General features: G+C 35.4%; 3 protein-coding genes across 8 annotated transcripts in view; 2 read left to right on the forward strand and 1 right to left on the reverse strand.

Annotated features, from left to right (window-relative positions):
• LOC112056303 (glucose dehydrogenase [FAD, quinone]) overlaps positions 1-3,863 on the reverse strand; it is a 35,908-nt gene extending 32,045 nt beyond the window's left edge. Inside the window, exon 1 of the mRNA XM_052882895.1 lies at positions 3,605-3,863. The gene's annotated coding sequence lies outside the window, so the exon portion shown is untranslated. The remainder of the gene's footprint in view (positions 1-3,604) is intronic.
• The window catches only part of LOC112055976 (flotillin-2), a 294,787-nt gene that overhangs the window by 238,773 nt on the left and 29,719 nt on the right, over positions 1-26,295 (forward strand). The window contains exons 1-2 of one of the 6 annotated variants that reach the window (XM_052882902.1): positions 9,241-9,371; positions 9,946-10,147. The exons of 4 other annotated variants lie outside the window; for them this stretch is intronic. In XM_052882902.1, coding sequence (XP_052738862.1) covers positions 9,949-10,147 — 199 coding nt within the window. In that variant the 5' untranslated portion in view covers positions 9,241-9,371; positions 9,946-9,948. Of the gene's footprint in view, positions 1-9,240; positions 9,372-9,945; positions 10,148-25,567; positions 25,879-26,295 lie in introns of those variants that run through there. One more of the 6 variants, XM_052882904.1, reaches the window with a different exon arrangement.
• LOC112055978 (cytochrome P450 6B2-like) lies at positions 15,665-17,480 on the forward strand. The gene is made up of 2 exons (XM_024096293.2): positions 15,665-17,098; positions 17,202-17,480. The coding sequence occupies exons 1-2, from the start codon at positions 15,706-15,708 to the stop codon at positions 17,369-17,371; spliced, it is 1,563 nt and encodes a 520-aa protein (XP_023952061.2). The 5' UTR covers positions 15,665-15,705; the 3' UTR covers positions 17,372-17,480.

Raw genomic sequence — 26,295 nt, forward strand, 5'->3', positions numbered from 1 at the left:
GAATGAAGAGATAAAATTCTCAGGATTAGATCTACAACAACATTCTATACTGGAACGTTTCCAAACATTCTACTTCATCTTGCGACTTTAAATTTTTATTACTGTTTAGTACCTTTTGTTCTGGTAAGTAATTATTTAATCTGGTAACTTTCTCAGTTTGTTAAGTATCTCATTCTAGGACTGTGTACTACACCGTCTTACACCGTCCTAAAGTCATGGAAGGGCTTAATGAAAAACTAGCGCAAACATTAAATGGAGCCTTTAGGTTGATTCACATCATTTTATATCGCATTATTTTGTTGTATTTATGTCAGTTTTTCTCCACTGTGTGAAGTTTTCAAATAAACTTACTTTCATTCTTTTATTTATTTTAACGTAGTCATTATGGATTTCTATGATGGTGATCCATTTCATTCACAGGTTTTTTATCTGCCATTCTGTTACGTCGTTCGTTCGAATCGACTATACCACCATAACATTAGACAAAATGGACCAAATGCTTATATATTTTTTACATGGTAATACAGAAGCATGTGTTCGTGATCTGTGAGTTGTGACACATCGGTACCGTTGGTAATGGTATTCGTCCACATCCACAAGTCATACAAGTGCGTCCTTAGACGGACTCGCATCGTGCAATCACGGACTCCATCGTACGGATCGCACGAATCTGTCGTAAAATTAAAAATCCGTTTGATGCGATGTGTCCGATACGTACGATGCCGATATGATGACGCCTACCATAAAAGAGAAGTCTCGTCACGTCGATGTGTCATAAGACTACGTAGAAGCATACTTCTTTGAAAACAACGGGTGACCCATATCGTGTATTGTTAGTATTAACTGCTTACACTTGTTTCACTTTTCTTTTGTTTTTGACCACATACTCGTGCCCAGTAGTTTTGTTAAGGCTTAAACTTTCAAAACATTGACACTGTTTCTGTTTTGGCACGCTTACAAATGAAATTGGGCTGTAAACCCAGTTGTATACTCAATACTTTGAGCACCGGCTTTCTACAATTTTGTAGCTGCTTTTTGATGTATTGCGCATTTATGTTTGCTTTATTAAATTATAACTACAATTTTGAATTGTATTTTGCGATTGTTACTTTACTAAATTGAGCGCTTTATCATCATTTTATTGCATGTTCAATAGTTTTAGGCTTTATATGATTAGGTTGGAAATACGTTTTTATTAATAACTAGCGGACCCTACAAACCACTATCTTTGTCAGTATTTCTGAACGCACGTATATATGACAATCATGACAGTAGTTGACAGGATGGACAACAAATGTTTGACAGGTACTAAACAAAGTAACATAATATATGGAAAATTATTCATCTTTCACAATTATTTATTCGTTGAGTTTTCATTGTTTTTAAGATGTATTCTGCTATTCTTGACGGAGACAAATCCAACGAATCAAAAACCATGAAAATCGGTCCAGCAGATCTCGAGTTATAAGTGTTGTAACAAACCTGACTTTCTTTTATATATAAAGATATATGTAATAATAATCGATCTATCAATCAGGTGTTATACAACAATTAGCTAAAATTGTCACTGCAATTTACTCACTGAAGCGTAATTCATTATTATTTTATTCTAGTTCTACGGTCTTTATTTACAACATCCATAAAAGGCTTGAAAAATTATATCGCACTTTGAAACATCTTTTATTACCATTGTATCTTTTCTATCCTTATAATTAAAAAAAAATCATACTGTAGACAAGGATTAGTGGCACGTTTCGTCTGTGAGCGTTGACATCAAGAATACTAAAGTCTTTCCGGTGAAAATAAGTGTTACACAAGCGACATTAAAGCGGCACTTGATGGATGATGATCGTGATTAGAGTATTGTATTATATTTTAAATGGATTTTATGAATTTAAGGTATCGAAAACCTTAGCTAAATACTTTCTTGTAGCTAAGTGAGTACTGGAAGATCGTTATGTATTAGTTCCTTGATTATAATTTTATCATACAATAAGAAATATAGGCTAACTATACCCTAATAATTGTACAAATCGTGCCCACGTGTAATGGTAGCAAGAATATGGCTGTACTTCCGGTGGTGGACAGTCAGGCAATCCAGGCAATCAAAATACTTTGAGGAAGTCATCAGTCGAGGCAATCAGCTTCCTTTAGTGTTAAGTGTCAATTAATCTATCTTTTCTTGATATACAGGTTGCTGGGGAGTATTTCCCATAACTTCCCGTTGAGGAGTCCACTGCATAACTAATATATTATTAAGTAAAAAATAAAAACTTTTTATGTTTTCATACAAAGTAATTCAAATAATTCCGACTATACATGTAGGACACGCCTTTATCTATCCTTGCATTTTGCGACGCCATAATTATAAAGATCTAATTACAAAAGCAATATTATTTACTCCGAAAATATTAATTTTAGAATTAATTAATTTTCGGTAAAGAATATAACCTCAGAGTTTAATAAAAGTGTGTGGGTATTAATATTAATTTCTATAATGATTTCTAGGTGCTCTATTCAGATATCATTTCTACAACAACCAGAACCCAGACAGGGTTTTCTCTTATTCTGTTTTTGTTTTTCGAATCTTTAGAAACGATGCAGTAGACAACCAACTTAAACGCTCGTCGAATGTATGCGAAGAGCAAACGCAATTACGCAGTGTTGCATAAACATTGATCAGTGAATTATGATCGCGACCTGCTTCGCTGGTACATTGGTTCTCCTATATACAGCTACGGACCATGGATTCGAGGCTATGCAGGCTAATTCACTATCTTTGATGTATGCTAGTTGACATTAACGAAATTGAGATTCTATGTCAAAATGTCATCCGGTGCTTACTGGTGAATAATCACACAATAGGTGAATGACATTTTGTCATTTGATTTGATGTTTATTTTAATAGGTTGATAATAAAGACCAAAATAATGAATAGTCCAGCTTGGTTGGGCTTTGAAATTTTTATACCGCAGATCATGTTAAATACTTTAGATTTAGTCAATATCGGTCATTGTTCATCGGTTAGTGTCAACACATTATACGTACTGATGATTAATTATAAATATTGTCACCCTACGCCATTTAAGCATTGGATCAGCGTGGTGGGTCTAAACTATATAAGCAATTAGGCCTGGCTGGCTGATGATGATGATCATGATGTTGATGATGATGATGATGATGATGATGTGCATGTGCATGTGCATGAGACACGGCGCAAAGGCACGAAGTTAACATCGTTTAGTGGTACGCCGCGACAAATCAACGCACCACCTTGTCATCGTGCATGTGAAGTTGCTCTTAGATATACTATTAGTACCTATATGGGTTTACACTTGTAATATGTTAATTTACGCAGACATTACTAAAGTACCTACTAAATGTTCATTCATATTCATAATTTACATATTTTTGGGTGTCATTAATGATATAACTAACATCGAAAATATTGTGCAATTGAAGCAAGAAATGTGAGAAAGATCGATGTACGTACGCACTAGCACGGAACCACTTTGCATTTCTTTTAAATAGCACGACAATTGGACATCACTATACAAATGAAAAGGATTACTCGTTTACAATATTTTTTTTAAATGTCACTTACCTCTAAATTCCTATGCTTTCACTCTGACCACATAACACTGAAGACCACATAGTAAAAAAAAAATGTATAAAATACGGCAGCACATTTTATTCACATTCCGTGATGTCTCCAATCGTTCCACTTTCGCCGTTCGATATTATTATGTTTGTTTTCTTGTGTTTTTGTTCGTGTTGTTTGTTGGTTGCGAATTCAACGGACCGGCGTCTTAATGTGTAACGGGCACTTTCTTTCAGAGTCGGAAGACAACTCGTGCGCACGTATACCGTTATGTTGTGGGTGGTACCGTTGGTGGTGGGAGTTTGTACTGTTTGGTTATCACTTATCACATCTTCAGATTTTTTTTTATAGTTTGTTTACTTTTGGAAGTTTGTTTGGCTTTGGATGTCACGTAAGGTATAACTGTACAGCTCGTGTGGATTAACTTGACTTAAATGATTTTTTTTTTTTTTTTTCATTTATTTAGGAAACAAACAGCATTAACATAAAAACAATAATTTACACATTTTAGAAACACTTAAGCCAATTAAGTTTCCATGGAAAGATCGTACATACACAATTAGGGAGTTGGCAACAAGACTTATTAATAGTAAACAAGAGTAGAAAACAAATAACATAATAGAACAAAAAATAAAGTAAAGCGGTGGCAATCTATAGATAGAAGCCAAAATAGTAGTTCTATACCGGCCACCATGATGTTTGTACTGTTTGCATTGTTTGGCGATGTTTGTATTGTTTGGTAGCCTGGTGTCAAATTATTGACAGATAACTACATGCGTTTCCGGTTTGACGTTAAGTAGGCAGATTACAGACGGTCAAAGATTTTATACTATTAGACATGTCACTTGCGTCGAAATTGAGGCGAACAAAGGTGCTAGTAAATTTCATTTAGTCGCATAGTAAAAAACGAAAGTTATTTCAACAAATAATACGTCAATATTGTCTACAATGTCGGTCGAGTTGTGTGTTCAGGAAGTGTAAAACTAAATAAGTACAGGTACATAAAAAGTATAGTGTAAGTAAACTCAAAATTGTCAGCAGAGTAGCTAAATTCGGATCACATTGCTGTAATTTTGTAGGCACGTAACATGTCTAACAGTATAAAATCTATGACTACACTGCTGTCTTCGATGTTTCTAGACTGTTGTGATTTGATTAGTAAAGTCCGTCGTGTCTTACAAAACTGTTAGGTAAGACTTTATTGCCCCGCGTTTTAATTTAAATTCATGTGCTGAGCCATGACTACCTAATATTGACAACACTTACTCTTTTTTGTGTTAGGTAAATTAATTTTCACTCTATATTTGGTCTCTTATATAATAATAAGGTACCTACAATTATAATCTATATATATAAAAATGAATTTATATCTCCCTTGGTCACGCCAGAGTCACACAGCGGGCGATGGAACGAGCTATGTTAGGAGTCTATGTTAGGATATGATCTCTGCGTGATCAAATCAGAAATTAGGAGATCCGCAGAAGAACCAAAGTCACCGACATAGCTCAACGTTTTGCGAAGCTGAAGTGGCAATGGGCGGGGCACATAGTTCGAAGAGCCGATGGACGTTGGGGTCCCATAGTGCTGGAATGGCGACCCCGCACTAGTAAGCGCAGTGTTGGTCGACCCCCAACCAGGTGGACTGACGACATCAAGGGAGTCGCAGGGATTCGCTGGATGCAGGTGGCTCAGTATCGTGATGTTTGGAAGTCCTTACAAAAGGCCTATGTCCTGCAGTGGACGTCCATCGGCTGATATGATGATGATGATGATGATGATGATGATGATGATGAGGATGGTCACGCCATCACGCGTGAACGGCTGGACCGATATCACTATTTTTTTTTGATGTGTTTGTTATTGCCAGGAGAAGGTACTTATGACAGAAAAAAATTAAAAAATTGTAGAGGTAGGGTAGGGGTTGGGTAGGTACAGTGTAGGGGTATGGTAGGGGTAGGGTAGGGGTAGGGTAGGGGTAGTTGAAAGTTTACATCGAATTTCACGCGGACGGAGTTGCGGGCGTCCACTAGTATTGTATAAAAAGTACTTATACCGAAAATTTTCTTAGAAGTCTTATCACCAAAACAAACCCGTCTTGTCACTAAAATCACATATTTCACTTACGTTATACGTAATTTCTAAAGAACAAAGTGTCTAAATCCTTTATTATACGCGTACAGTACGAATTACACCAAAAACTACACCGAATTTACGATTTATTCACATTTATTTTCTGAAAAACAAAATCACAACGAGATTAATTTGCACAGCTTAACTACAATTACGGCAATAGGGATGATGACAGTTTTTTAAATTGTATATAAATTAAGAGTATACTAATAGTTAAGCAATTTTGTAAAAGGATTTAAAGAGTCAGATTTGCGGCGCTGCCGCGGATCCCTGAAAAACGCCCCATACAAAATGGCTCGAAATAATGACGTCATAGGCAATGTAATGATCGTTAGATTTGTATGCGCGTTCAAACAAAATAATATCTTTGTTATTTGTGCGTTTATGCTTATAGTTCATATATTAAAAAATGTCACATTTAATGTAAGGAAGCTAAAACTGTATGAATTTTCATCTAATTACGATAAAATATTTTTAATAGTTTTTGAAATTTTATAATCTCATTTATTTTGCAAATATCCAAACAATCTTTGTTTTTTATGTATAAATTAGTTAACATTGACCCTATTTACCCGAATGTATCATAAAAATCAATAAATTCAAACCTAGTCATCATCCCCATTTGACATTTCGTAACGCTAGATTGTCTATGAAAAGCAAGGATGGGTAAATAACATCGAGCGTTAACTTATCGATAAATGATAATGAATGATTCTTTAATAATTGATATGTTGTTAGTTTAAAGATGGGAAAATGAAATATTTTATAATCATTTTATTTTAAAAAATAGTTTTTTAATAAAAATGTTATACAATACATATGCTCACGTTATTCTATAGCGTAAAAGATATCTTACGAATAGTAGCATTATTCAAACACTGGTATGGAAAACATTATCTCAATACAAGATTTTAACAAAAACTAGCAATGTAAATTTAATTTGCAAAATGCGCGCGATCAGCTGTTTTCCAAGAGGTCAAATAGGCAGGTCACGACTAATAGGTATCTATCTATACAAAGTCACAAACAAACTGCGCGACGTTGTATTGCCGACCGCCGCCGGTGCCGAGGAAAATAATTGCTATCTCTCTCTAACCTAAGCCGCGCGGCGTGGTTAATAGGTATTTTCAAAATATTGAAACTTTAGGTCCTTTCGCTAGACGCTACGCTATTTTTTCTTTAGTTCGTGTTCGGCGGTCTGTTGACAAACAAACCAAAATTCAAAAACTTTTGTGTATGTTTTATGTTCTGTTAGTAGTGATTTTCTGTAACGAATACTCATACAATTGTGTCGTTTGTATTGTGTGTGTTTGTGTGTGTTGACTGAGAAGTCTTGAAATGCTTAGATCAAATCAATTCAGTACTCATGAATATTGTACCTACTATGACGACAGAACGTCTCGTAAACGAGAAACAACCTGAAGTAAGTTAATTACCTGTACCTAGTTAAAAACTTGTAAAGTATAAAAAATAGGTATTAGATAGGTAAGTGTGGCCAGCCGATTTGCTGTCGATGCGTACGTACCTACTCGTACGTACACAGTAGATTGCGGAGCGTTGTTATCGCATTGTTCGCTGTACATTGCGTGCTCAAAATTTTTTTTTAAAATCTGAATTTTCTCATTTCCCACGTAATTGTTATTTAAAATATCGTTGTGGAAACTAAATTTAACCTCTTCACGCAGTTTTCAGTATCATGTCCCTTACACCCAGTATGTACGTGGATACGTGCACACTTTTTTGAAGTATAAGCAAATCTTGGACGTTAGTACGTCCCCAAAAGATTAAAGAAAGAGACGGCCGCGTGGCGCAGTGGGTAGTGACACTGCTTTTTGCATCCACGGCTGTGGGTTCGATTCCCACAACTGGAAAATATTTGTGTGATGAGCATGAGTGTATATAAGTATTTATATGTAGTATATAATTGTATATTAATACTATAATATCAACTATCTTAGCACCCATAACACAAGCTACTCTGTATGCTTACTTTGGGGCTAGATAGTGATGTGTGTTGTTTAAGTATATTTATAATAATAATAAAAAAAGATTACCCCATTTCTTAACCACGCGTACCCATAGGCATAAACCGTGCACCGTTCACCGTTTGTGACACGTGATATTTAATTTCTTAAAATGCACACAACCGACAAACGTTACTATACGTTCCCTTTTAAGATAACGTAGTATAGTAACGGATGTTTTAGTTTAGGTATTTCAGTTATAACGATACCTACTTGATATCGTTCCGATGCCCGCCGTTAACTTCTCAACCCTACTGATTGTCTTTGATTCATAGTCGGCCATTATTGTTGTGTAAAAAAGTCATCTAAGTAAATTTCGAGTATAGATATAATATGCATAAACGCCTGCCGTTCTGTTCTACCTTTTTGGTCCCCCAAAAAAAATCTTATTAACTATTAGCGGGCGCCCGTAACTAATAATTCAGTTAATCTTAGAAAGTAGTTTCAGAAATTAGCGTATAACAAAAGGCTGATAATTCTTTGGATGTGTCTAAAGAAAAAATCTTTCGTTGTACAAAATGCCTTACATGCGCAGCCTAATACCACGAAAACAAAATTCGTCCTGTAAGCTTTAAACTCTACTGACTACCACAAAATACATAATAGTGCTACTACTAAGTGAAATAGGGGACTAAGTAAATGCTATTTTGCAAATAAATATTAACTGTGGAGATTTTATCTACGCTCAAGATACTATATATAATGTAAGTGACAGTGAAAGTGAAGTTACTGTCCTTATCGGCTGGATAAACTTGTTGGTAAACATAGGGTTAACGTTCTAAAGCTCCCACTGCTCGATTTCTTGGGCATTCAGTACTAGCGAACCAGTTTTAACGACAAAATGCTTATTGTGTAGTACTATCATAGTATCATTTTTTAGGGGTCCGTACGTCGGAATAAAAACGGAATCTTTACAGGAAACATCATTTTACCAATTCCTCGTAAGATTCACTCGTGACGGTCTGTCCGTCCGTCACATCACAAAAATTTTCTTCGAGTCTCTAGACCGAAAAGTTAAAGGACACATTCTTGTGACATAGACAAAATATGAATATGGTCACTTTGGGAAAAATAAAAAAAATGTAATCTGCGTCATGAGTCATTGAATGAAATGAAAGCGCTTTTGTGCGTATCTGAAATATATTTTGTTGTAATTTTAAATAAATAGTTTCCAGGTAATTAATAATAGACGAAAATTGACCATCTCCCCCCCTTATTTCCGTTATGTAAAATTTTGAAGAAAAAAAACGAGTGTGCCAGACCACACGACTGAAGTAAATCTTCTTTTAGCTCTCCCTTTCAACGTCCGTTCGCTTACACTTTCGTAACGCATTCACTAGCACTAGCAGTCATAGCAGTTTTACTTGAAAAAAAAAAAGGATTTTTTAAAATTGGTCCACAAATGACGGAAATATCGCTGGACATCCAAAAAAAAAACATTCATACAGCCGAACGTAGAACCTCCTCAAAATGTTAAAGTTAGTAGGTATATTTTATAGTTTTAATTCTTATTATTTTCAGGAAGCTGCTTCGGCTCCACTCAGAAGAGGACCATAGTAGGCGGCTGGGCCTGGGCGTGGTGGCTTGTCACAGATGTACAGCGTATCTCCCTCGAGGTGATTATCTTTACTTGGTGACTTATTTACTCATCATTATCAACCCATATTCGGCTCACTGCTAAGCTCGAGTCTCCTCTCAGAATGAGAGGGGTAAGTCCACCACGCTGGCCCAATGCGGATTGGCAGACTTCACACACGCAGAGAATTAAGATAATTCTCTGGTATGTAGGTTTCCTCACGATGTTTTCCATTTACTGTTTGAGACACGTGATCTTAAAAATAAAAACCTCTCAATAGAAAGGACATAGGTATAATGTTATTTTTCGCTTTTTATAATCATTGAAGTCGTTTAAATTTTTTGTTACAAAAATTTTATGTTTTTTTTGTTTATTGTGTGTCCTAGCCATACTCGTAGTGTCCGTAAACGCCACAGTATGAGTAATTACTGAACCGATTTTCGTGTAAATGGGATCAATCTGGAAGTATACTCTTTTAAACAAAAAAATAATTTTCAAAATTAGTTAATAAATGACGAAGTTATGAGTTAACAATTTTGAAATAAAAACGTGCGCGTTGAATTGAGAACCTGCTCCTTTTTTGGAGTCGCTTAAAAAATGTATTTACCTTACAGGTTATGACACTTAACCCGATGTGCGAATACGTGGAGACGGCGCAAGGCGTGCCGCTCACGGTGACCGGTGTCGCGCAGTGCAAGATCATGAACGAGGACGAGCTGCTCACCACCGCGTGCGAGCAGTTCCTGGGGAAGACCGTCAAGGAGATCAAGATGACCATCCTGCAGACGCTGGAAGGCCACTTGCGTGCTATATTGGGTGAGTTAGTTAGCTTTGGCTTAGATAGATTAACATTGGACGTCGTGTTTTTGATTGTTCTGCAGTGCGATTCCGGTATTTTACACTCGTTGGCGAACTTTTCGCCTTTATCACGTCATATAACTTTATTTTTATAAGATGCCGAAATTAAAATGTACTACTGTGTTATTAACAACGACGTTGCCATGAAAATGATTTACGAACTCACGTCAGAGCTCTGTAACTTTTTACTTTACAGAATCGCTATGGTAAGATACCCATTATGTTTCACTCCCTTAAATCACAGAAAGGAAATCTACGCTTATAATTTGAATAGCTACCGCCACGCGGTTTCACCCGCGTGGTTCCCGTTCCCGTAGGGAAACGGGGATAACATATAGCCTATAGCCTTCCTCAAAAAATGGGCTATCTAACACATAATTTTTGAAATCGTTCCAGTAGTTCCTGAAATTAGCGCGTTCAAACAAACAAACTCTTCATCTTTATAATATTAGTAAATATAGATATGCAATATATTTTAGTTAAATAGCAGTGAGATTTTAATCTGCTTCAGTTACCTATTATACACCGTCACTTAACAACTCAGTTGTGCGCCATCTATGTTCTTACCGAGGAAACATGAGGTGAACACTTGGTGGTTCACGCATATTTGTGTAGATGGCGTTTATTTAAACCTATATTTAAAATATCTGTTACAAGTTACATTTGAGTTTGATTTTTTTACTGCTGCATGTGGTTAACTTAAACATAGTTAACTCAACATGTTACCTCCAAGCGTTCAAGTGAAATTACTCTTTGAAAAGAAAAGGAAATTTTACTGATATAAAGTCGGAAAACAAAGATTCTATATCGGTTCCGGATTCTTCTTTTGATGTATGAAACCTTACACATACTAGGTACATAAATGTATTACGATTCTAAGGAAAGTAAAACCTAGGTTAGAAAATTGAAACAGATACGAGTAGGTAAGTTTGTAGTAAATAAATATAGTAAATTACACCAAGCATTGTAAGTAATTACGAGTAAGTTATATATATCATTTTTAATTTTCCTATTAGGCGAAGTTGTTGTTCTTCCTCCGTCGGTAGGTACTTTTAAGTGTAAAGTCCTTTATGGAATAAATAGCAGAACCGCGTACCGCGCTTTTTTAACCGCGTATACCCTATATACCAAAAATATAGGGTATACGCGGTTAATTTTTGGTATATAGGGTATTATTCGGCATAGATAGGGTATATAATTTAGTATTTCTTCTTCTTCTTACATATTGATTTTTATTTATATAGCAGACAAAATCAGGAGCTGAACAGTTTCATTCTAAATGAAAAACTAACTCAGCGATCATCGCCTTAGGGATTTCCCATCCTCGGCCCTAGCATACCCTAACCACCCTGCAATTTACTTATATATCTAAAACAATTTTGGTAATCCTTATTTAATAATGAAATTATTACTTTATCAAAAAGAGTTTGCTACAACGTTTTTAATTCATCTTTATGTTATTCCCTTAATTTTGTCCCCTACTGGGACAAGTATAGATCATTCATCATACAGACCGAGTTTTACGACGTTTTTTGAAGACTTATAACGTTTCTTCGTTTCCTTTGTTAAGCTTTTTGGTTTCAGAAAAAAAAAATTAAAAAGATTTCGACGAATTGATAACCTCTTTTTTTGAAGTTAGTTAAAAAAACTTTTATTAAGCTAATAATTGGCTTTTCTAACCTAACCTAACCTAACCTTTTTTTTTCACACTGGGAAACGCTTTTACGCATCTCCCTCGTATGAGTAGGTATATAGGACTCACCGGCTGCAAGTCAGCCAGAATACGAACAAAAAAAATAATCTTCCGCAACAACCTAACCTAACCTAACCTAACCTAACCAGATTCTTATTTATGCATCATATTATCATCTCCATGTACATTTATATGGAGCTACTAGGGTAAAAAGTCACCGAAAAAACAGAAACCCTACGGCAATGCCACCGAGCGGTGGAGAATAGCAAAATCATATTTTTATATAATAAAAACATCACATAAACTGAATCTATAGATTTATACTGCCTAGATCACAGAAAACATATGTACAAGTATAGATCATTTCTTCATCACATCTCTATCTAAATGAATTTCATTCAAATGGCGCAGCAGACAGGTCAGAGATAGTACCTTTGTACGGTCAGAATGGGTCAATGCTTATCAAATGTATCAATTTATTAGCAAGATTGATTATACTAAGTCAACAACACTATAGGGTACGAACAAATTATGGTATAATAGCGGAAAATTCAAATAAAATGATAGACTTGTTATACAGTCCTCCTCCTAACAAGTTAGCCCGCTTCCATCTTAGATTGCATCATCACTTACCATCAGGTGAGGTCAAGGGCTAACTTGTAAAGAATAAAAAAAAAATACAGCATTTTAAATTTTAATTTGCAAGCGTTGGCCGTAAGGCAACCAAAGTTTTCTTGAGAGGGCTCTACAATACTTAAATGTACAGAACTTTAGTGTTTAATAGTAAGTTACTTTTAATAATAAGTATGAATAAACATTTTGTAACATAAAGATCGAAAAAATTCTAATCTGGTAACTCTCATCTTCTTCTTTTTTCGTATGCCTTTTCCGCAATTGGCCACTAAGGTTTGGCCGTTGTACGTCGGTCCAATTGGTGTTGGTCACTGGATTCGCTCCAGTCAACCAAGCTCGCTTCAGAAGCTTAGGAGGAGGGCCTGGTCGCCGAACGCCCCATGGTGGGTTCTGCTTTTGCTTTGCTTGATTGCTGGGGATCCAATGTGTGTTACGCATTGGTCAGATGATATGCATCTAAGCATAACATGTATCGGTGTTTCTTCTTCCTTCATGCATGCTCTGCACAGAGGACTGTCGGTTATACCTAGAACCGAAAGGTGTTTATTTAGTGAGCAGTAGTGCCCTGTCATTAGTTCCGCGACTGATTTTTTTTTTATTATTAACAAGTTAGCCTTGTAGGACTATCTCACCTGATGGTAAGTGATGATGCAGTCTAAGATGGAAGCGGGCTAACTTGTTAGAAGGAGGATGAAAATCCACACTCCTTTCGGTTTCTACACGACATCGTACCAGAACGCTAAATCGCTTGGCGGTACGTCTTTGCCGGTACCACCCTACCGGCCACTAGCCGGTAACTAACTAGCCACGGCCGAAGCCTCCCACCTGGTTAGACCTGGACCAATTAAGAAAATCTCAATCTGCCCATCTTCGATCCAAAACCCAGGACCTCCGTTTTGTAAATCCACCGCGCATACATACCACTGCGCCACGGAGGCCGTCAAAACTTATAAGTTGTGTTTTGGTAACTCATGTAATGTATGTAAGGTAATGTTACAACAATTTGATTCACATATACAAAAAATAAATGAATTAATGCGTTTTTTTTGTAAGTAAACCTCTTCTAATTGTATAGTATTTGGATTTTGTACATTGACACAAAATATATAGCGTGTCTTGTCAATTTTAAGTCGTACAAAGCGACAATGCAAAAAAGTCTGCAATTATTTACAATAACGATGCGTTTTATGTACTATCTACTTACAGAAAAGTATAGGCAATTTAAAAGTACAGTGTTTACAATTTTCGTCATTGGATAATAAGGTTCAGTACAATATCAATAGTAAGGCGACTTGAAATTATTCTGCTCAAAATAAACATAAAGTTGCAATATATACGCTAATAATCACGTACCTAACTGTGAAATCTCGCAATGCATGTTTTAAAAAAGGCTGACTATAAAATGGTAGTGTCGAGTAACTTTTCCCAAAATAAGACACATTTCAATATTATACTATAGGTTTGTTTTCTCGTATACCTATGAAGCTACGAGCGTACGTTGTAAAACACTAGCAAATTAACGAAGCCAGTAAGAAAATGCTTCCTTGTGAAAATAAAAATAGCTTGAAAATCAAATTTAAATAATATCAGCAATTAATTATTTTCAATTTAAAAAAAATCTAAAGAAAAGAAAAATTGCTTGGAAATCAAATTGAAAGAATATCTACTAATAACTGTTTTGAATTTTTGAACAACAACAAACAAAAGGTCGATAAGAATTCGGAAACAGTCTACGTAATCGCATCATAGTCCAGTCTATCGAGTCTAGAAACGATTACAACAATGAAACATCGATTCTATAGAAGCAGTTTTTGTAATCGCGTAAGATCAATGATCTCATACTTTGAGAGTGGGGTAAGTTTAGCGAGGCAGGTACCTACATAATTCGTCTCAGCGCAAAGTCGATGGATTTACACCCTTATGCCACAGTATACTTATTACAAAACTGTGCTTATGCCTCGGGAGCACGATAAGCTGTGTCATTAAGGATTTACTATCTTACTCGGATAGTGATTACGAGTATGACGGATTCATTTTCATTGAAGAAGTGTGATTGTGTCCAAGCTCCACATTCTCCTATAAGGCTGTCTTAGCAACGAACCATTATGGTTGATGGTAAATATTGATCTTCTAACCTGCATAACCTTAAAGGTTTGCCTATAAACATTTTCCGCATTTATATATAACATTAATTTCCTCTTATATTTGTATAGTATCTATTTTTCTATATGTATATGCCATTTTATAAAACAGTATATAATTTTCCTGTGCGGATATAAATTTACCGCAATTGGGGCCATTTTTTTAATAAAAGTATCAGGAGACAAATTGAGGACTGAAGCCTCGTAAAAATAAATCTAATTAAACTTTTACAAAAAAAAAAACACCTAAAAAAACCCACCCGTTGCCGTTAAATTAATTACATTAGTACTTTACAAAATATATTATTTAAATGTATTTCAGAAAAAACAATATTAACGGTCGCACTTACTGAAAAATAAAATCTTTGCCTACTAATAATATAAAGAGGTAAAGTTTTTGGTATTGTAGTGTAGTCTTTGGATCTACTAAACCGGTTTTGATTAGTTTACCGCTAGATAGCCACGTTATTTGTGAGTGCCATAAGCTATCCCAGAATTCTCATGAGAACTAGGTCGTGGCTAGTTACCACCCTACCGACAAACACGTACCGCCAAGCGATTTAGCGTTCCGGTACGATGTCGTGTAGAAACCGAAAGGAGTGTGGATTTCATATTGCAGCATCACTTACCATGAGGTGAGATTGTAGTCAAGGGCTAACTTGTAGAGAATAAAAAAAAAGAACGGAAACTATGTGGGTGAAACCAAGGCTCATCGGCAAGAAAATATATAGAATAAAATTCGTATATGTAATATTTCTAATATTACCTACGTTTCGTGTTCATTAAAAAGCTGTTAAACCACCTCTTCTACTCCTGAACAAGCCAGTGATGTTACTTGTGAAGGCAACAAAAATGGGTTGATGACGATTACGGTGAAATAATTCAGTACTTCATAATCTCATATTTCCTCAAATCCTGGCATATCGTTTGGTTAACCTACAACAGTCGGTACACATGAGAAATTGATTATATAAATAGGAAGCTGTAACAATTATTAGAATAATTTTGCACTCAAACGAGAGAACTCAAACTCGCGAGAGCTAGGAAACATGTTCGTCTTTTATCTATTTTCTACCGCTATCGCCGCGCTCGCATATTATATCGGTTATTTTATACTAAACAAAAATCGTAATTATTGGAAAAAGCGAAATGTACCATTTGTTGAACCATTACCATTATTTGGAAATTATAAAAAATTCATTACTTTACAAAAGTGTTGGCCGAAGATTACACAAGAAATTTGCCAAAAATTTCCTGACGCTCCCTATGTCGGAGTGTATTTTGGAACAGATCCTGCTCTAGTTATCCAGGATATCGTTATGATCAGACTCGTCTTGGCAAAGGATTTTTACTATTTCAATTATAGAGACGTCGCTGCCCACACGGACAAAGAATTACTTACTCAGAACATGTTCTTTACTGGTGGCGATAGATGGAGAGTCCTTCGACAAAATTTAACTGCTGTATTTACGTCGGCAAAATTGAAAAATATGTTTTATTTAATAGAAAACTGTGCCATCCAGTTGGAGAAAATTATCGATGAGGATTTAAAATCGAGTAAGACAAATGTGATCGAGATGAAGGCACTTTTAGTAAAGTACACCATGGACTGCATTGGATCGTGTGCTTTTGGAGTGGACACAGGGGCCATGACTAATGATAATAAGCAGATTAATCCCTTCAAAGTTGTGGGTGATAAATTATTTGATATTACAAATGTTGGCGGTCTTAAATTGATCGGCAGATCAATGTGGCCTTCTGTGTTTTATGGTTTAGGTCTAAAATGGTTTAGTGACGATATAACAGTCTTTTTCTATAAATTTTTGAAAGGCGTATTAGCAGATCGAACGCAGAAACAGTCGTCGAGAAATGACTTTATCGATTTCATTCTCGGCTGGAAGCAAAAACCATATTTAACTGGAGATAGTGTTAAGAACTACAAAACTGGCTTGAAGTCTACATTCAGCCTGGAAGTAAACGATGACTTGCTTGTGGGACAGTGTGTTTTATTCTTTGCTGCTGGTTTTGAAACTACAGCTACGACTATCGGCTTTGTTTTTTATGAACTATCGAAAGATCAAAATGCTCAAACCAAAGTCATTGAGGAGGTTGCCGATTATTTTAGACGCCATAATGGTAAAATCGAATACGAGTGCATCAATGAAATGCCGTACCTTCAGGCTTGTATAGACGAAACACTTCGACTCTATCCTATTTTGGGAGTTTTAACAAGAGAAGTTGCAGAAACTTACACTCTACCAACAGGGCTGCGCGTAGAGAAGGGTGATCGTATACACATTCCTATATATCACATACATCACAATCCTAAGTATTTTCCGGAACCAGAAGAATTTCGTCCCGAAAGGTTTTACGGGGAAGAGAAGAAAAATATCAAACAGTTTACATACATGCCGTTTGGCGAAGGGCCTAGGATATGTATTGGTAAGTTTTTAAAAACAAATTTTTCAATAATAGTTATTATATTTTTTTTAAAAACCAAAACTAAATTAGTTGAAATGATTTAATTATTTCATTTCCTTTTTAGGTCTCCGTTTTGCAAGGATGCCAATAGTAGCAGCATTACTTACGGTTTTAAAGAATTACCGAGTGGAGCTAGCTGATGATATGCCTCGAAATGTAAATTTTCAACCAAGATCCTTCGTTACTCAAGTATTAGGCGGAATGCGTTTAAAATTTGTTGCTCATCATGACTAATAATCCGCAGCATTGTTTTTTTGTTGATACATATTTTATTTATGTTTTTTATCATTAAATCACACCAATGCTATAAAAGCGAAATGTGTAAGTGTGTATGTTTGTTCGTCCTTTGTACTGCGGTTACTGAAGCGATTTGGCTGAAATTTGGTATGGATGTGGATTTTACTTTGGATTAACATATAGGTTACTTTTCATCCCGGAAAAATCCATGGTTCCCGCGGTATTTGTGAAAAACTGAATACTACGCGGGCGATGTCGCCTGCTAGTTATTAATAAATAAATGCAAATATTTTAAAACAAAATGTATCTTACAATATAGACTTATTTCCTGAGATAAGCGCGATCAAATAAACCTTTGAGATATAGAATAATTTCGGTAACGCAAATGTACGAGTAGGTACATTCTCCAAATATACTTGTAAATTGTATTATACGCAAATTTCAATCAATTCGCAATTTAACTAGCTCCAATGTTCTGCTTTAGAGAAAGAGCTTAATTCACATGGAACTCTTGTGAACAAAAGCGAGTAGCGTGTAGTGGAAGTGATAAGAATTAGCAATTTTAAGAACGACAAACAATGAAGCCCTGGAGAGCCTGGATAAAAAGTTTTATAACAATGTATGATGCTAGTACTTCAGTAATACCATGCAATGCGTCTTGTTTTAATATGCTTATTTATTAATTTGAGAAAAATTATAAGTGAGGTAGCAATATCATCATTAATAGTCTATTTTAGCGGTCCTCTACAGAGCCAGAGCTCTAGTTCATTGGGATATGGGAGATATCCTACTATAATGCGGCTGGGTTTAGGGTGATAATGTTTATTTTATGATAACAATCACTATCAAATGTTAAAAATAATAATAGAGACCGGCGGCTTAAAGTGTTCTCTGAGGCACGGTTCCCTACTCCGGGTTGAAAATTTTTAACTACTGATTTATTAGAAGTAAGAAAAGCTTAGTACTTCACAGCCCGACTCAGGATTGGAACCCAGGACATCGTGATCAGTAGTCACAAAGGCCAACCGGACAAACTAAGCAGATAGTAATACATAACTTTGAAAATTTCGTGCCCTTAGTTTTATCAAAGGATCGAATAAAAACATTTTTTATTATTTTACAAAATTATACAAGTTTTGAATAACACTAATCCTTGCTAATTATTATTATTATTAATAATATATTATACGTGTAGACTTAATTCCTTGAGCTGTATGCTATACACCCTTCGTCACGACCCTCTATTTTGTCCTATCCATTAATCCCTTAATACTCACCCCTAAACTAACTTCTCACACAAACACCCCTCACACCCAGATTCAGATTATCCTTAACATTAATTAACGCAGGCATTATCCTTAACATTAATGAAATAAGGCAGCTTTTCTATTGCATATAGTACGTTGGACATATTTTTGTAATGTACATAATACTTTGAGAAATAGTGGAAGTAGTGGTATTGATTTAATGTTCAATTGGTAGAACTTTTAGTAAAAGCATACATAAAAGTTTCTTGTATCAGTCTATTTCATCTAAATATGAAATTATTTGTAGATTAGATAACTATAACTAGAGAGAGACTAATTAATTAATTTATATATTTTTTTATTTACCTGCCATATGAAGTCATTATTGATGTTAGTAAACTTAATCATAATAACTAGTGCACAGTTATTATGATTAAGCACCAACTGTGGTTTGTGTTGCATTATGGATAGGCTTAATTTCAATATGCATTTTAAACCATAATAAATAAATAAATAAAATAGGCTTACTCATACCTATACGTGGAGTAGTATTGGTACAGGTTTTAATTATTTAGTGGTAGTTAATGTAGAGGTTAGCTTTAGGTTTTGAATTATTTGTCGAACACTGTCCTGAGGTCGCCTGTCTTCGATTATTATCTACAATCTATATTTCGGAGAGTTTGCTAAGAAACTATTCACTTGATTCAGCCATTGATAGTAGAAGGGACTTCGAAGTCCGAAATATCCTAACAATCCATCCTATTTAAATAGTTAGGTATGTATTATTTATTGCGATAGTCAGTAAATAGGAAAGTACAAAACGTTAATGATTTTCCTTTTTAATGCCCAGAAGAGATCCTTTCCAACTTCACTATGCCCTTGCTACTGTTTTGCTTCGCTCGCCAATTTTCTCTTCGCTGCAATCGGCCTCGTAGGCTTGCTTCATTCAGGACCTACATCGCGGACTTTTCCGTAGGATAGGTAAAAATACCTATTTTTGTCCTTTTTTTACGCAAGACATATCTATACGTTTTCTTATTTAAAATATTACTTTTAAAATGTATGAAAACTTCAATAATGTTGTATTGGAAAACGGAGGTTGTACTGAAATAACGGCTAGTCGGAGTTTGCCATTTACCTTATCTATATTTTCGCAGACCAATTCGAATGTACTCGTAAGTCTGCCTTTCTATCAGGGCTGGCTAAGAGTGCGAAATCACAAAATAATAATAGTACAAGGAAATATGTCCACCAACTTGTATTGTATAGAGTTTTCACTTAATTTTGTAATGCATGTTGTTTGAAACAGGATAAAGTATAAATACTCTAAAATACAAAGCAATTAGTCCTCCAACAAAATTCATGATAAATAATATATTATGTTAATAATTATTTTTTATATGTTTTCGTTTTTAGCTCCGATATAACAAACTCAGCGTCAAAAAAGGGGTCAATTTGGCCTGTCTGTCTGTGTCTTTGTGTCTCTCTGTAGCATCGTAGTTCTTATATTGATGATTGAGATTGTGATGCAGTTACGTTTTTTACGAGATGCTTATTACATGATAAAGATTTAATTAGTAACATGTGGACAATTTTTCTATTAAGTACAATTTTGAATTACGTATAATGAAGTGTGTTGCTCGCTAAGTGCAAAGTTAAACTTGGCTTGGGCTTACAACCCTACCCTTGCAAAACCTTGGCGGAAGAGTACCTTTAACCTATAGTTGAAACATATTCTAGCAATATTTGCAGTAATAACTTTGTGGTTTGATCTTTGCAGTGAACTCTACATGAGTCGCTTTAATTGTCACTAATTTTGCAGTATTACTTTTATCTATTTCTTAAGTTAATAATTTTTATACTAGCGTATGCCCCTTACATTGTCCGTATACGACATTTGCAAATTATAGGTTGTTTCATTTCTGGCTAGATCTTGTACAGTATATAAAAAAAACTTGAAAAAAATACAGAAATACGATTAAATTAAATTTTTCAATTGTTTCAAAGGAAATCATTTTTAGAAAAATATAATTGTATAACCTTGCAATAAATACTTTATACCACAGATCATTTTGTAAAATGAAAATTTTCGATACTATCTATTGATACTATATAATTGTGTTTTTAGTGCCCAGCCGGGAATCGAACCCAGGACCTCCATCTTGTAAATCCACCGTGCATACCACTGCGCCATGGAGGTTGTCAATACTCCATTTTTAAGCGTCCGTCGCGTGTGCAGCCTTAATGGGTTGGGTAGGGGTAGGGTAGGGAAGGGTTAGGGTACTGGTAGGGCAGGGGTACGGTAGGTTTGGGGTAGTTGAAAGTTTACATCGACTTTCACGCGGACGAAGTCGCGGGCGTCCGCTAGTATAGAATAAGTATTTGCCGATGTTCAATATGTAAGGAGTTAACTGTTTAAAAATGTAGGGATCGATTCAAGCCAAGCACGCCCTTTTACGAAATCGACAAGTAGGTCTATTTTCGTCAACAGACTGGCAGGCGAGACTAAAACATTCAAAAGGAATAAAGTAAACATGAACGCAACAATGTTTTTTCGTTATACCGTTTGTATATTCTACACCTTTCCAACTCGACTAATCCACTCGTGTGTTAGTTTTGGGAACGCTAAATATATTCACAAGGCTTGTCGCTTGTCCTTACATGCATGTTTTATGACTACCTTTTTTTCCTCGACTGCGCTTAGTTGGACCAAGCCATATCATCATCATCTCCTTTTCCTTAACTCACTTCTGTGAGGTAAAGCAAAATATTATGCCAATATCTTCCATTCTCCATCCACTCCATTTACCCTTCTTCTTACACAAACTCCAACCTTCTCTTCCTTGACCTTTCTCTCCTCTTGTGTCCTTCCACTTGTAATTTATTATACTTCTGGTAACATGACTTACATCCCTCCGCATCACAAGTCCATTACAACTTTTATCATAGGTCATTTACGGGTTATACTTTATCTGAATACAAATAGATTTATTTAAAAGAAAAACGAAGGAAAATTTGTGTTGATTTTGTGCACGTGCATTTTCATGTATTGATAATTTCTCTTCCGTTATAAACTGGTTTAAATAGTTACTACTTCTGCGTATTATAAAAAAAATATAAGATTTTTATTGCACTCTACATAATATACATTGCAGCTAAAGTGAGACTTTTTAAATAACTCAAGACTTAGGATTCACGCAGGACACTAGACGTTATGATAGACTAAGAGTGTTGGAATGGCGACCCCGCACCGGAAAGCGCAGTGTTGTTCGACCCCCCACTAGGTGGACAGAGGACATCAAGCGGATTGCAGGAAACCGCTGGATGCTGGCGGCTCGAGATCGTTATGCTTGGAGGTCCATGCAAGAGGCCTATGTCCAGCAGTGGACGTCCATCGGCTGAAAATGATGATGATGATGATGAGACTAAGAGAAAGTAGGGCTTAAGAGCGTTTAGAGTTTTCGCAAGCAATATTCATTATCATTGGCATTTTTGTACATGTTTTTGGCTGGGATATGTTATTGAAAAATACATTGTGTTTAATTGGAGCCAAAAAGTATGTCGTGTGACGTGTTTGGAGCGGAATGTGCCATTTCAAAGGTGATTTTTATAAAGATGAGCACGTATCTGGATAGCCATTTTTTTTTTATTCTTTACAATTTAGCCCTTGACTACAATCTCACCTGATGGTAAGTGATGATGCAGTCTAAGATGGAAGTGGGCTAACTTGTTAGGAGGAGGATGAAAATCCACACTCCTTTCGGTCTCTACACGACATCGTACCGGAACGCTAAATCGCTTGGCGGTACGTCTTTGTCGGTAGGGTAGTAACTAGCCACGGCCGAAGCCTTCCACCAGCTAGAACTGGACCAATTAAGAAAACCTCAATCGGTCCAGCCGGGGATCGAACTTAGGACCTCCGTCTTGTAAATCCATCGCGCATACCACTGCGCCACGGAGGCCGTCTTTACAAGTTAGATGAGGAAAAAAAAATAAAAATTTCCTTGATACATAATCTAACTGCATACTGATAACTGATAACTTTGCTAGTCTTCATTGTTTATGTTTTTGATTCAAACGTCAGCCTGAAGCCTAAAATACGGACACCTTGACTTTGCGAATGTGTTGCACAGACAATATTTTCTGCTATCCTATTATTAGAAAGTACTTTGCATGTCTGTTATTAATACAGATAAATTAACAAAAGTCTTAACGTATAATTACGAGTAGGTACCTATACGAATAATTGTTGAAAATTATACTGTTTACTAAACTATTATATTGATTTTCAGCTTCCGTACTCCTTACCACTTATAATGTAACTATCATCAAGGAAAAAGAGAATAGTCATCATACATCATCACTTCTAGCATCAGACTATTTTCCTAACACATTCGTTCCGTCTAAAGGAAAAGAATCAGGAATATAGGTCATATTAAAAAAAATATATATGACGATGTTCTTATTGAAACAGAAAGAATTCAAATAAAGTTTTCCTTTATAAAATTACAAAATGATTCAGTAAATTCTAAGAAATACATTGCCATGCAAATTTTTATTTTAATGTGCAAAATCGCTGTTAGAATGTTGCTCTTTCTCTGAGAACACGAAACGTGCTGGGTGTCACGTAGGCCACTGAACAATATCCGGCGGGCAACAGTATGTAGTGCAATTGCAGGAAAAGGCATCGCTTCACTACCAACCATACCATGGTAGGTACTTACGTGAATAGGGTTGCCAGGTCGCCGAAATTAAAAGCAGAACAGTCCAGTCAGGCCTGACATTTGGGTCAAAAAGCCGGACAGCCTATATTATTGAGGATTTTGTGTACGTCATTTTTTTTTTAAATTTAAAATCAATCATTTAAGATTATTACCGTATATTTTGTTCCCACAAACACTCGTCTCTTCTCTCGCTCGCTAAATGTAAAGCCTAATAAAAGCCGGACAAGCCGGACACCGTTTATTTTGGCCGGACACGGAATAGAAAAACCTCACCATGTCCGGTTTTATCCGGACACCTAGTAACACTATACGTGGAGTAAGATTAACGACTTTGATTCGATGTAGTAAGGCTCAAGAATAAGCAAGCAAGTCAAGCGTGCTCTACAAATTCAGTTAGAATGTATCGAAACGTAACTGATTTCGAACCTATTATTAAGAACTGGGGTTCCTAATCATTGGCTTGTTCTTGCAACGTGCCATAGAGCAAATTGTTTGCTTGCTGTATCCAATCGTTGTTATCTAAGGTTGGGTTGTTATACTCGTAGTTCGTTGTGCACAGTAACAAATATAATAACATAAAAGACAAAGTTTTCAAATTACAGCTAATTGGACTTCGGAGTTATCTGATTTAGCCTGCAGTTGCTAGATATTTCTTTTTTCTCAGTAGGAAATTCCTTTACGCACATTTACGCATCCCATATCTCATTTTTTAAGGTTGAAAGTAAGACCGTCCATGTTCTTACGATTCATACGATAGTCATTTAAAAAGTTTGGACCGTGGTGGCTTAAGAAAATAGATAATTCCAAGGGTCCAAATTCTCAATTGTCTAAATATAAAATGTATTTTTTTGGTATTTTGTACAGTTACGCGTACCGTCTAACCTTTTAATATAAACTTTAAACGATTTCTTATACAAAAACGAAGGAACATATAAAACGAAAGGAAAATATAAAAAAAGTGTCTATGTCTCGGGCTGCTCGATACGAGTGATAACTTAAATCTGCTACCGTATGCGTGAGAGAAATAGAAGTCAGACAGAGTGACGCCGTAACGCATTACGTTACGAAGCGGATTACCCTCCCGTAATAAGTAATCACTTCAAAATAGTATTAATAATCGCTTCGGGCGCTTGAGGGTCTGGACAATTGAAACCTTCCAAAGTTATTTCCACAGTCCAAACACCATAAATGGCTACCATACATACCTAACTATTGTAGAAGTCTGGATTGATTTTTTAAGGTTACCCATTGACTATATATTTATTGACATTATTTGATTTGATATGTACTTTTCATCTTGTAAACAGATGGGTGAAGGTCGTTTCTAATATGGATCTTAGACTCTTAAATGATGTATGTCTGGCTATTGCAGGCTTTAAGTCTAATACAAATATTAGTTATGTTGTATTAAAAGGCAAAAGTAATGTAATGGGCAGCTCTATACAATACTATAAATCAACTTAACACCGAGCCACGTTTATTGACGTGAATGTTTAGGGACATTAAGGTTTCAAAGCCCTTAATGTAAAGTTTGTCCATTATTTTGTATACAAAGCCTTCGATAAATTAGGGAAATGGTAAATCAAGTCAATTAAAAATTTTCTACTACATACAAACAATAAAACGAAAGTTAGCTGCCTTCTGGTGTTCTAATTTATATAATATAAATAATCTAATTTAAATAATTGGCCAATAAATAATGCATTTCTAAAAGCACTCATTGTTATATTTTACTAATTTTAGGCGAGTATACTGATGCATTATCGTATTTATTGACTAGCTGACGCCGCGCGGTTTCACTCGCGTGGTTCCCGTTCCCGTAGGAATACGGGGATTATATATAACCTTATAGCCTTCATCGATAAATGGGCTATCTAACACTGAAATGATTTTTCAAATTGGACCAGTAATTCCTGAGATTAGCGCGTTCAATCAAACAAACAAACTTTTCAGCTTTATAATATTAGTATAGATATAAAATTGATTTATTGATATGAATAAAGATTAAAAGAAATAAATTGATTTTTATATGAATATAAAACTTAATTAATTAATTATAGATTGAACATACAGTTTCATCTTACAATAATATATTGCATCAGCTGGAAGTGTTTTTAAAAAAACCCGTTAACGTCAGATGCAAGCGAACCTCAAGCTTTGTATATCAAGGAACTCGCTCGGAAACCCATTCGGTCACAACCATTCGCACGTACCAGTGGTAGTTGCTGTGAATTGATAGCGTTTAGCTATTTTTATTAACAAAAATATATCCTACTAAAAATACTGTGTTAAAATTTAAATCTCGAACAGATAATTCAATTATTTCGTCATTCAATTAACCGGTACGCGGACGTTCTGAATTTAAAATAATATACATTTTTAATAGTGCAGTGAAGATCGCGTATGAACTATAGTGTTGTGCTTGAAGTTTGCTTTTGTTTTTCATTCGTTCAGTATCAGTCATGTCGCTGCTATGGATGGGTGCTTTTAGCCTTGGATTGACAGTTGGAACTACTTATGCTGTTATTAAAAGGTAACGTATCATATAGAAAATTATTACCTACGATAAACAAGTCTTTTGTTTGTTTTTAATGGCGGCAAAATTGACTAAACGACTTGATGAAGGATTCAAATCGATTTAACTTCACTATATTTTTTCTACTTCTACGTGGTTACTGTAGGTAGTGATTTAAATTTTTTTGAAGGTTAGCGATTTATTTAAATTGTATCTTTTTCTAACATATGTGTATTTGTGGTTGAGTTACCTTCACCAGCTGAACGTCTTAAGGGTTATACAACGGGGATTTACCTCTCGAGTTACAGGACGAAAGCATAGAGTCAATTGAATAGTCAAATCAATAAGTCTAACTTGTTTTTAGAATGGGTTTTCATTTTATATCAATAGTCGGTTCTATATTAAAAATTGCTTAAATCCTTAAAAAAAACTCAT

The sequence above is a fragment of the Bicyclus anynana genome, chromosome 8 (genome assembly GCF_947172395.1).
Source record: "Bicyclus anynana chromosome 8, ilBicAnyn1.1, whole genome shotgun sequence".
Lineage (NCBI taxonomy): Eukaryota > Metazoa > Arthropoda > Insecta > Lepidoptera > Nymphalidae > Bicyclus > Bicyclus anynana.

Bases quoted from the DNA above. Each gene is read 5' to 3' on its own strand.
- LOC112055978 (XM_024096293.2), top strand. From the start codon at position 15,706: ATGTTCGTCTTTTATCTATTTTCTACCGCTATCGCCGCGCTCGCATAT. The intron at 17,099-17,201 runs GTAAGTTTTTAA...TTTCCTTTTTAG, and splicing joins AGGGCCTAGGATATGTATTG to GTCTCCGTTTTGCAAGGATG.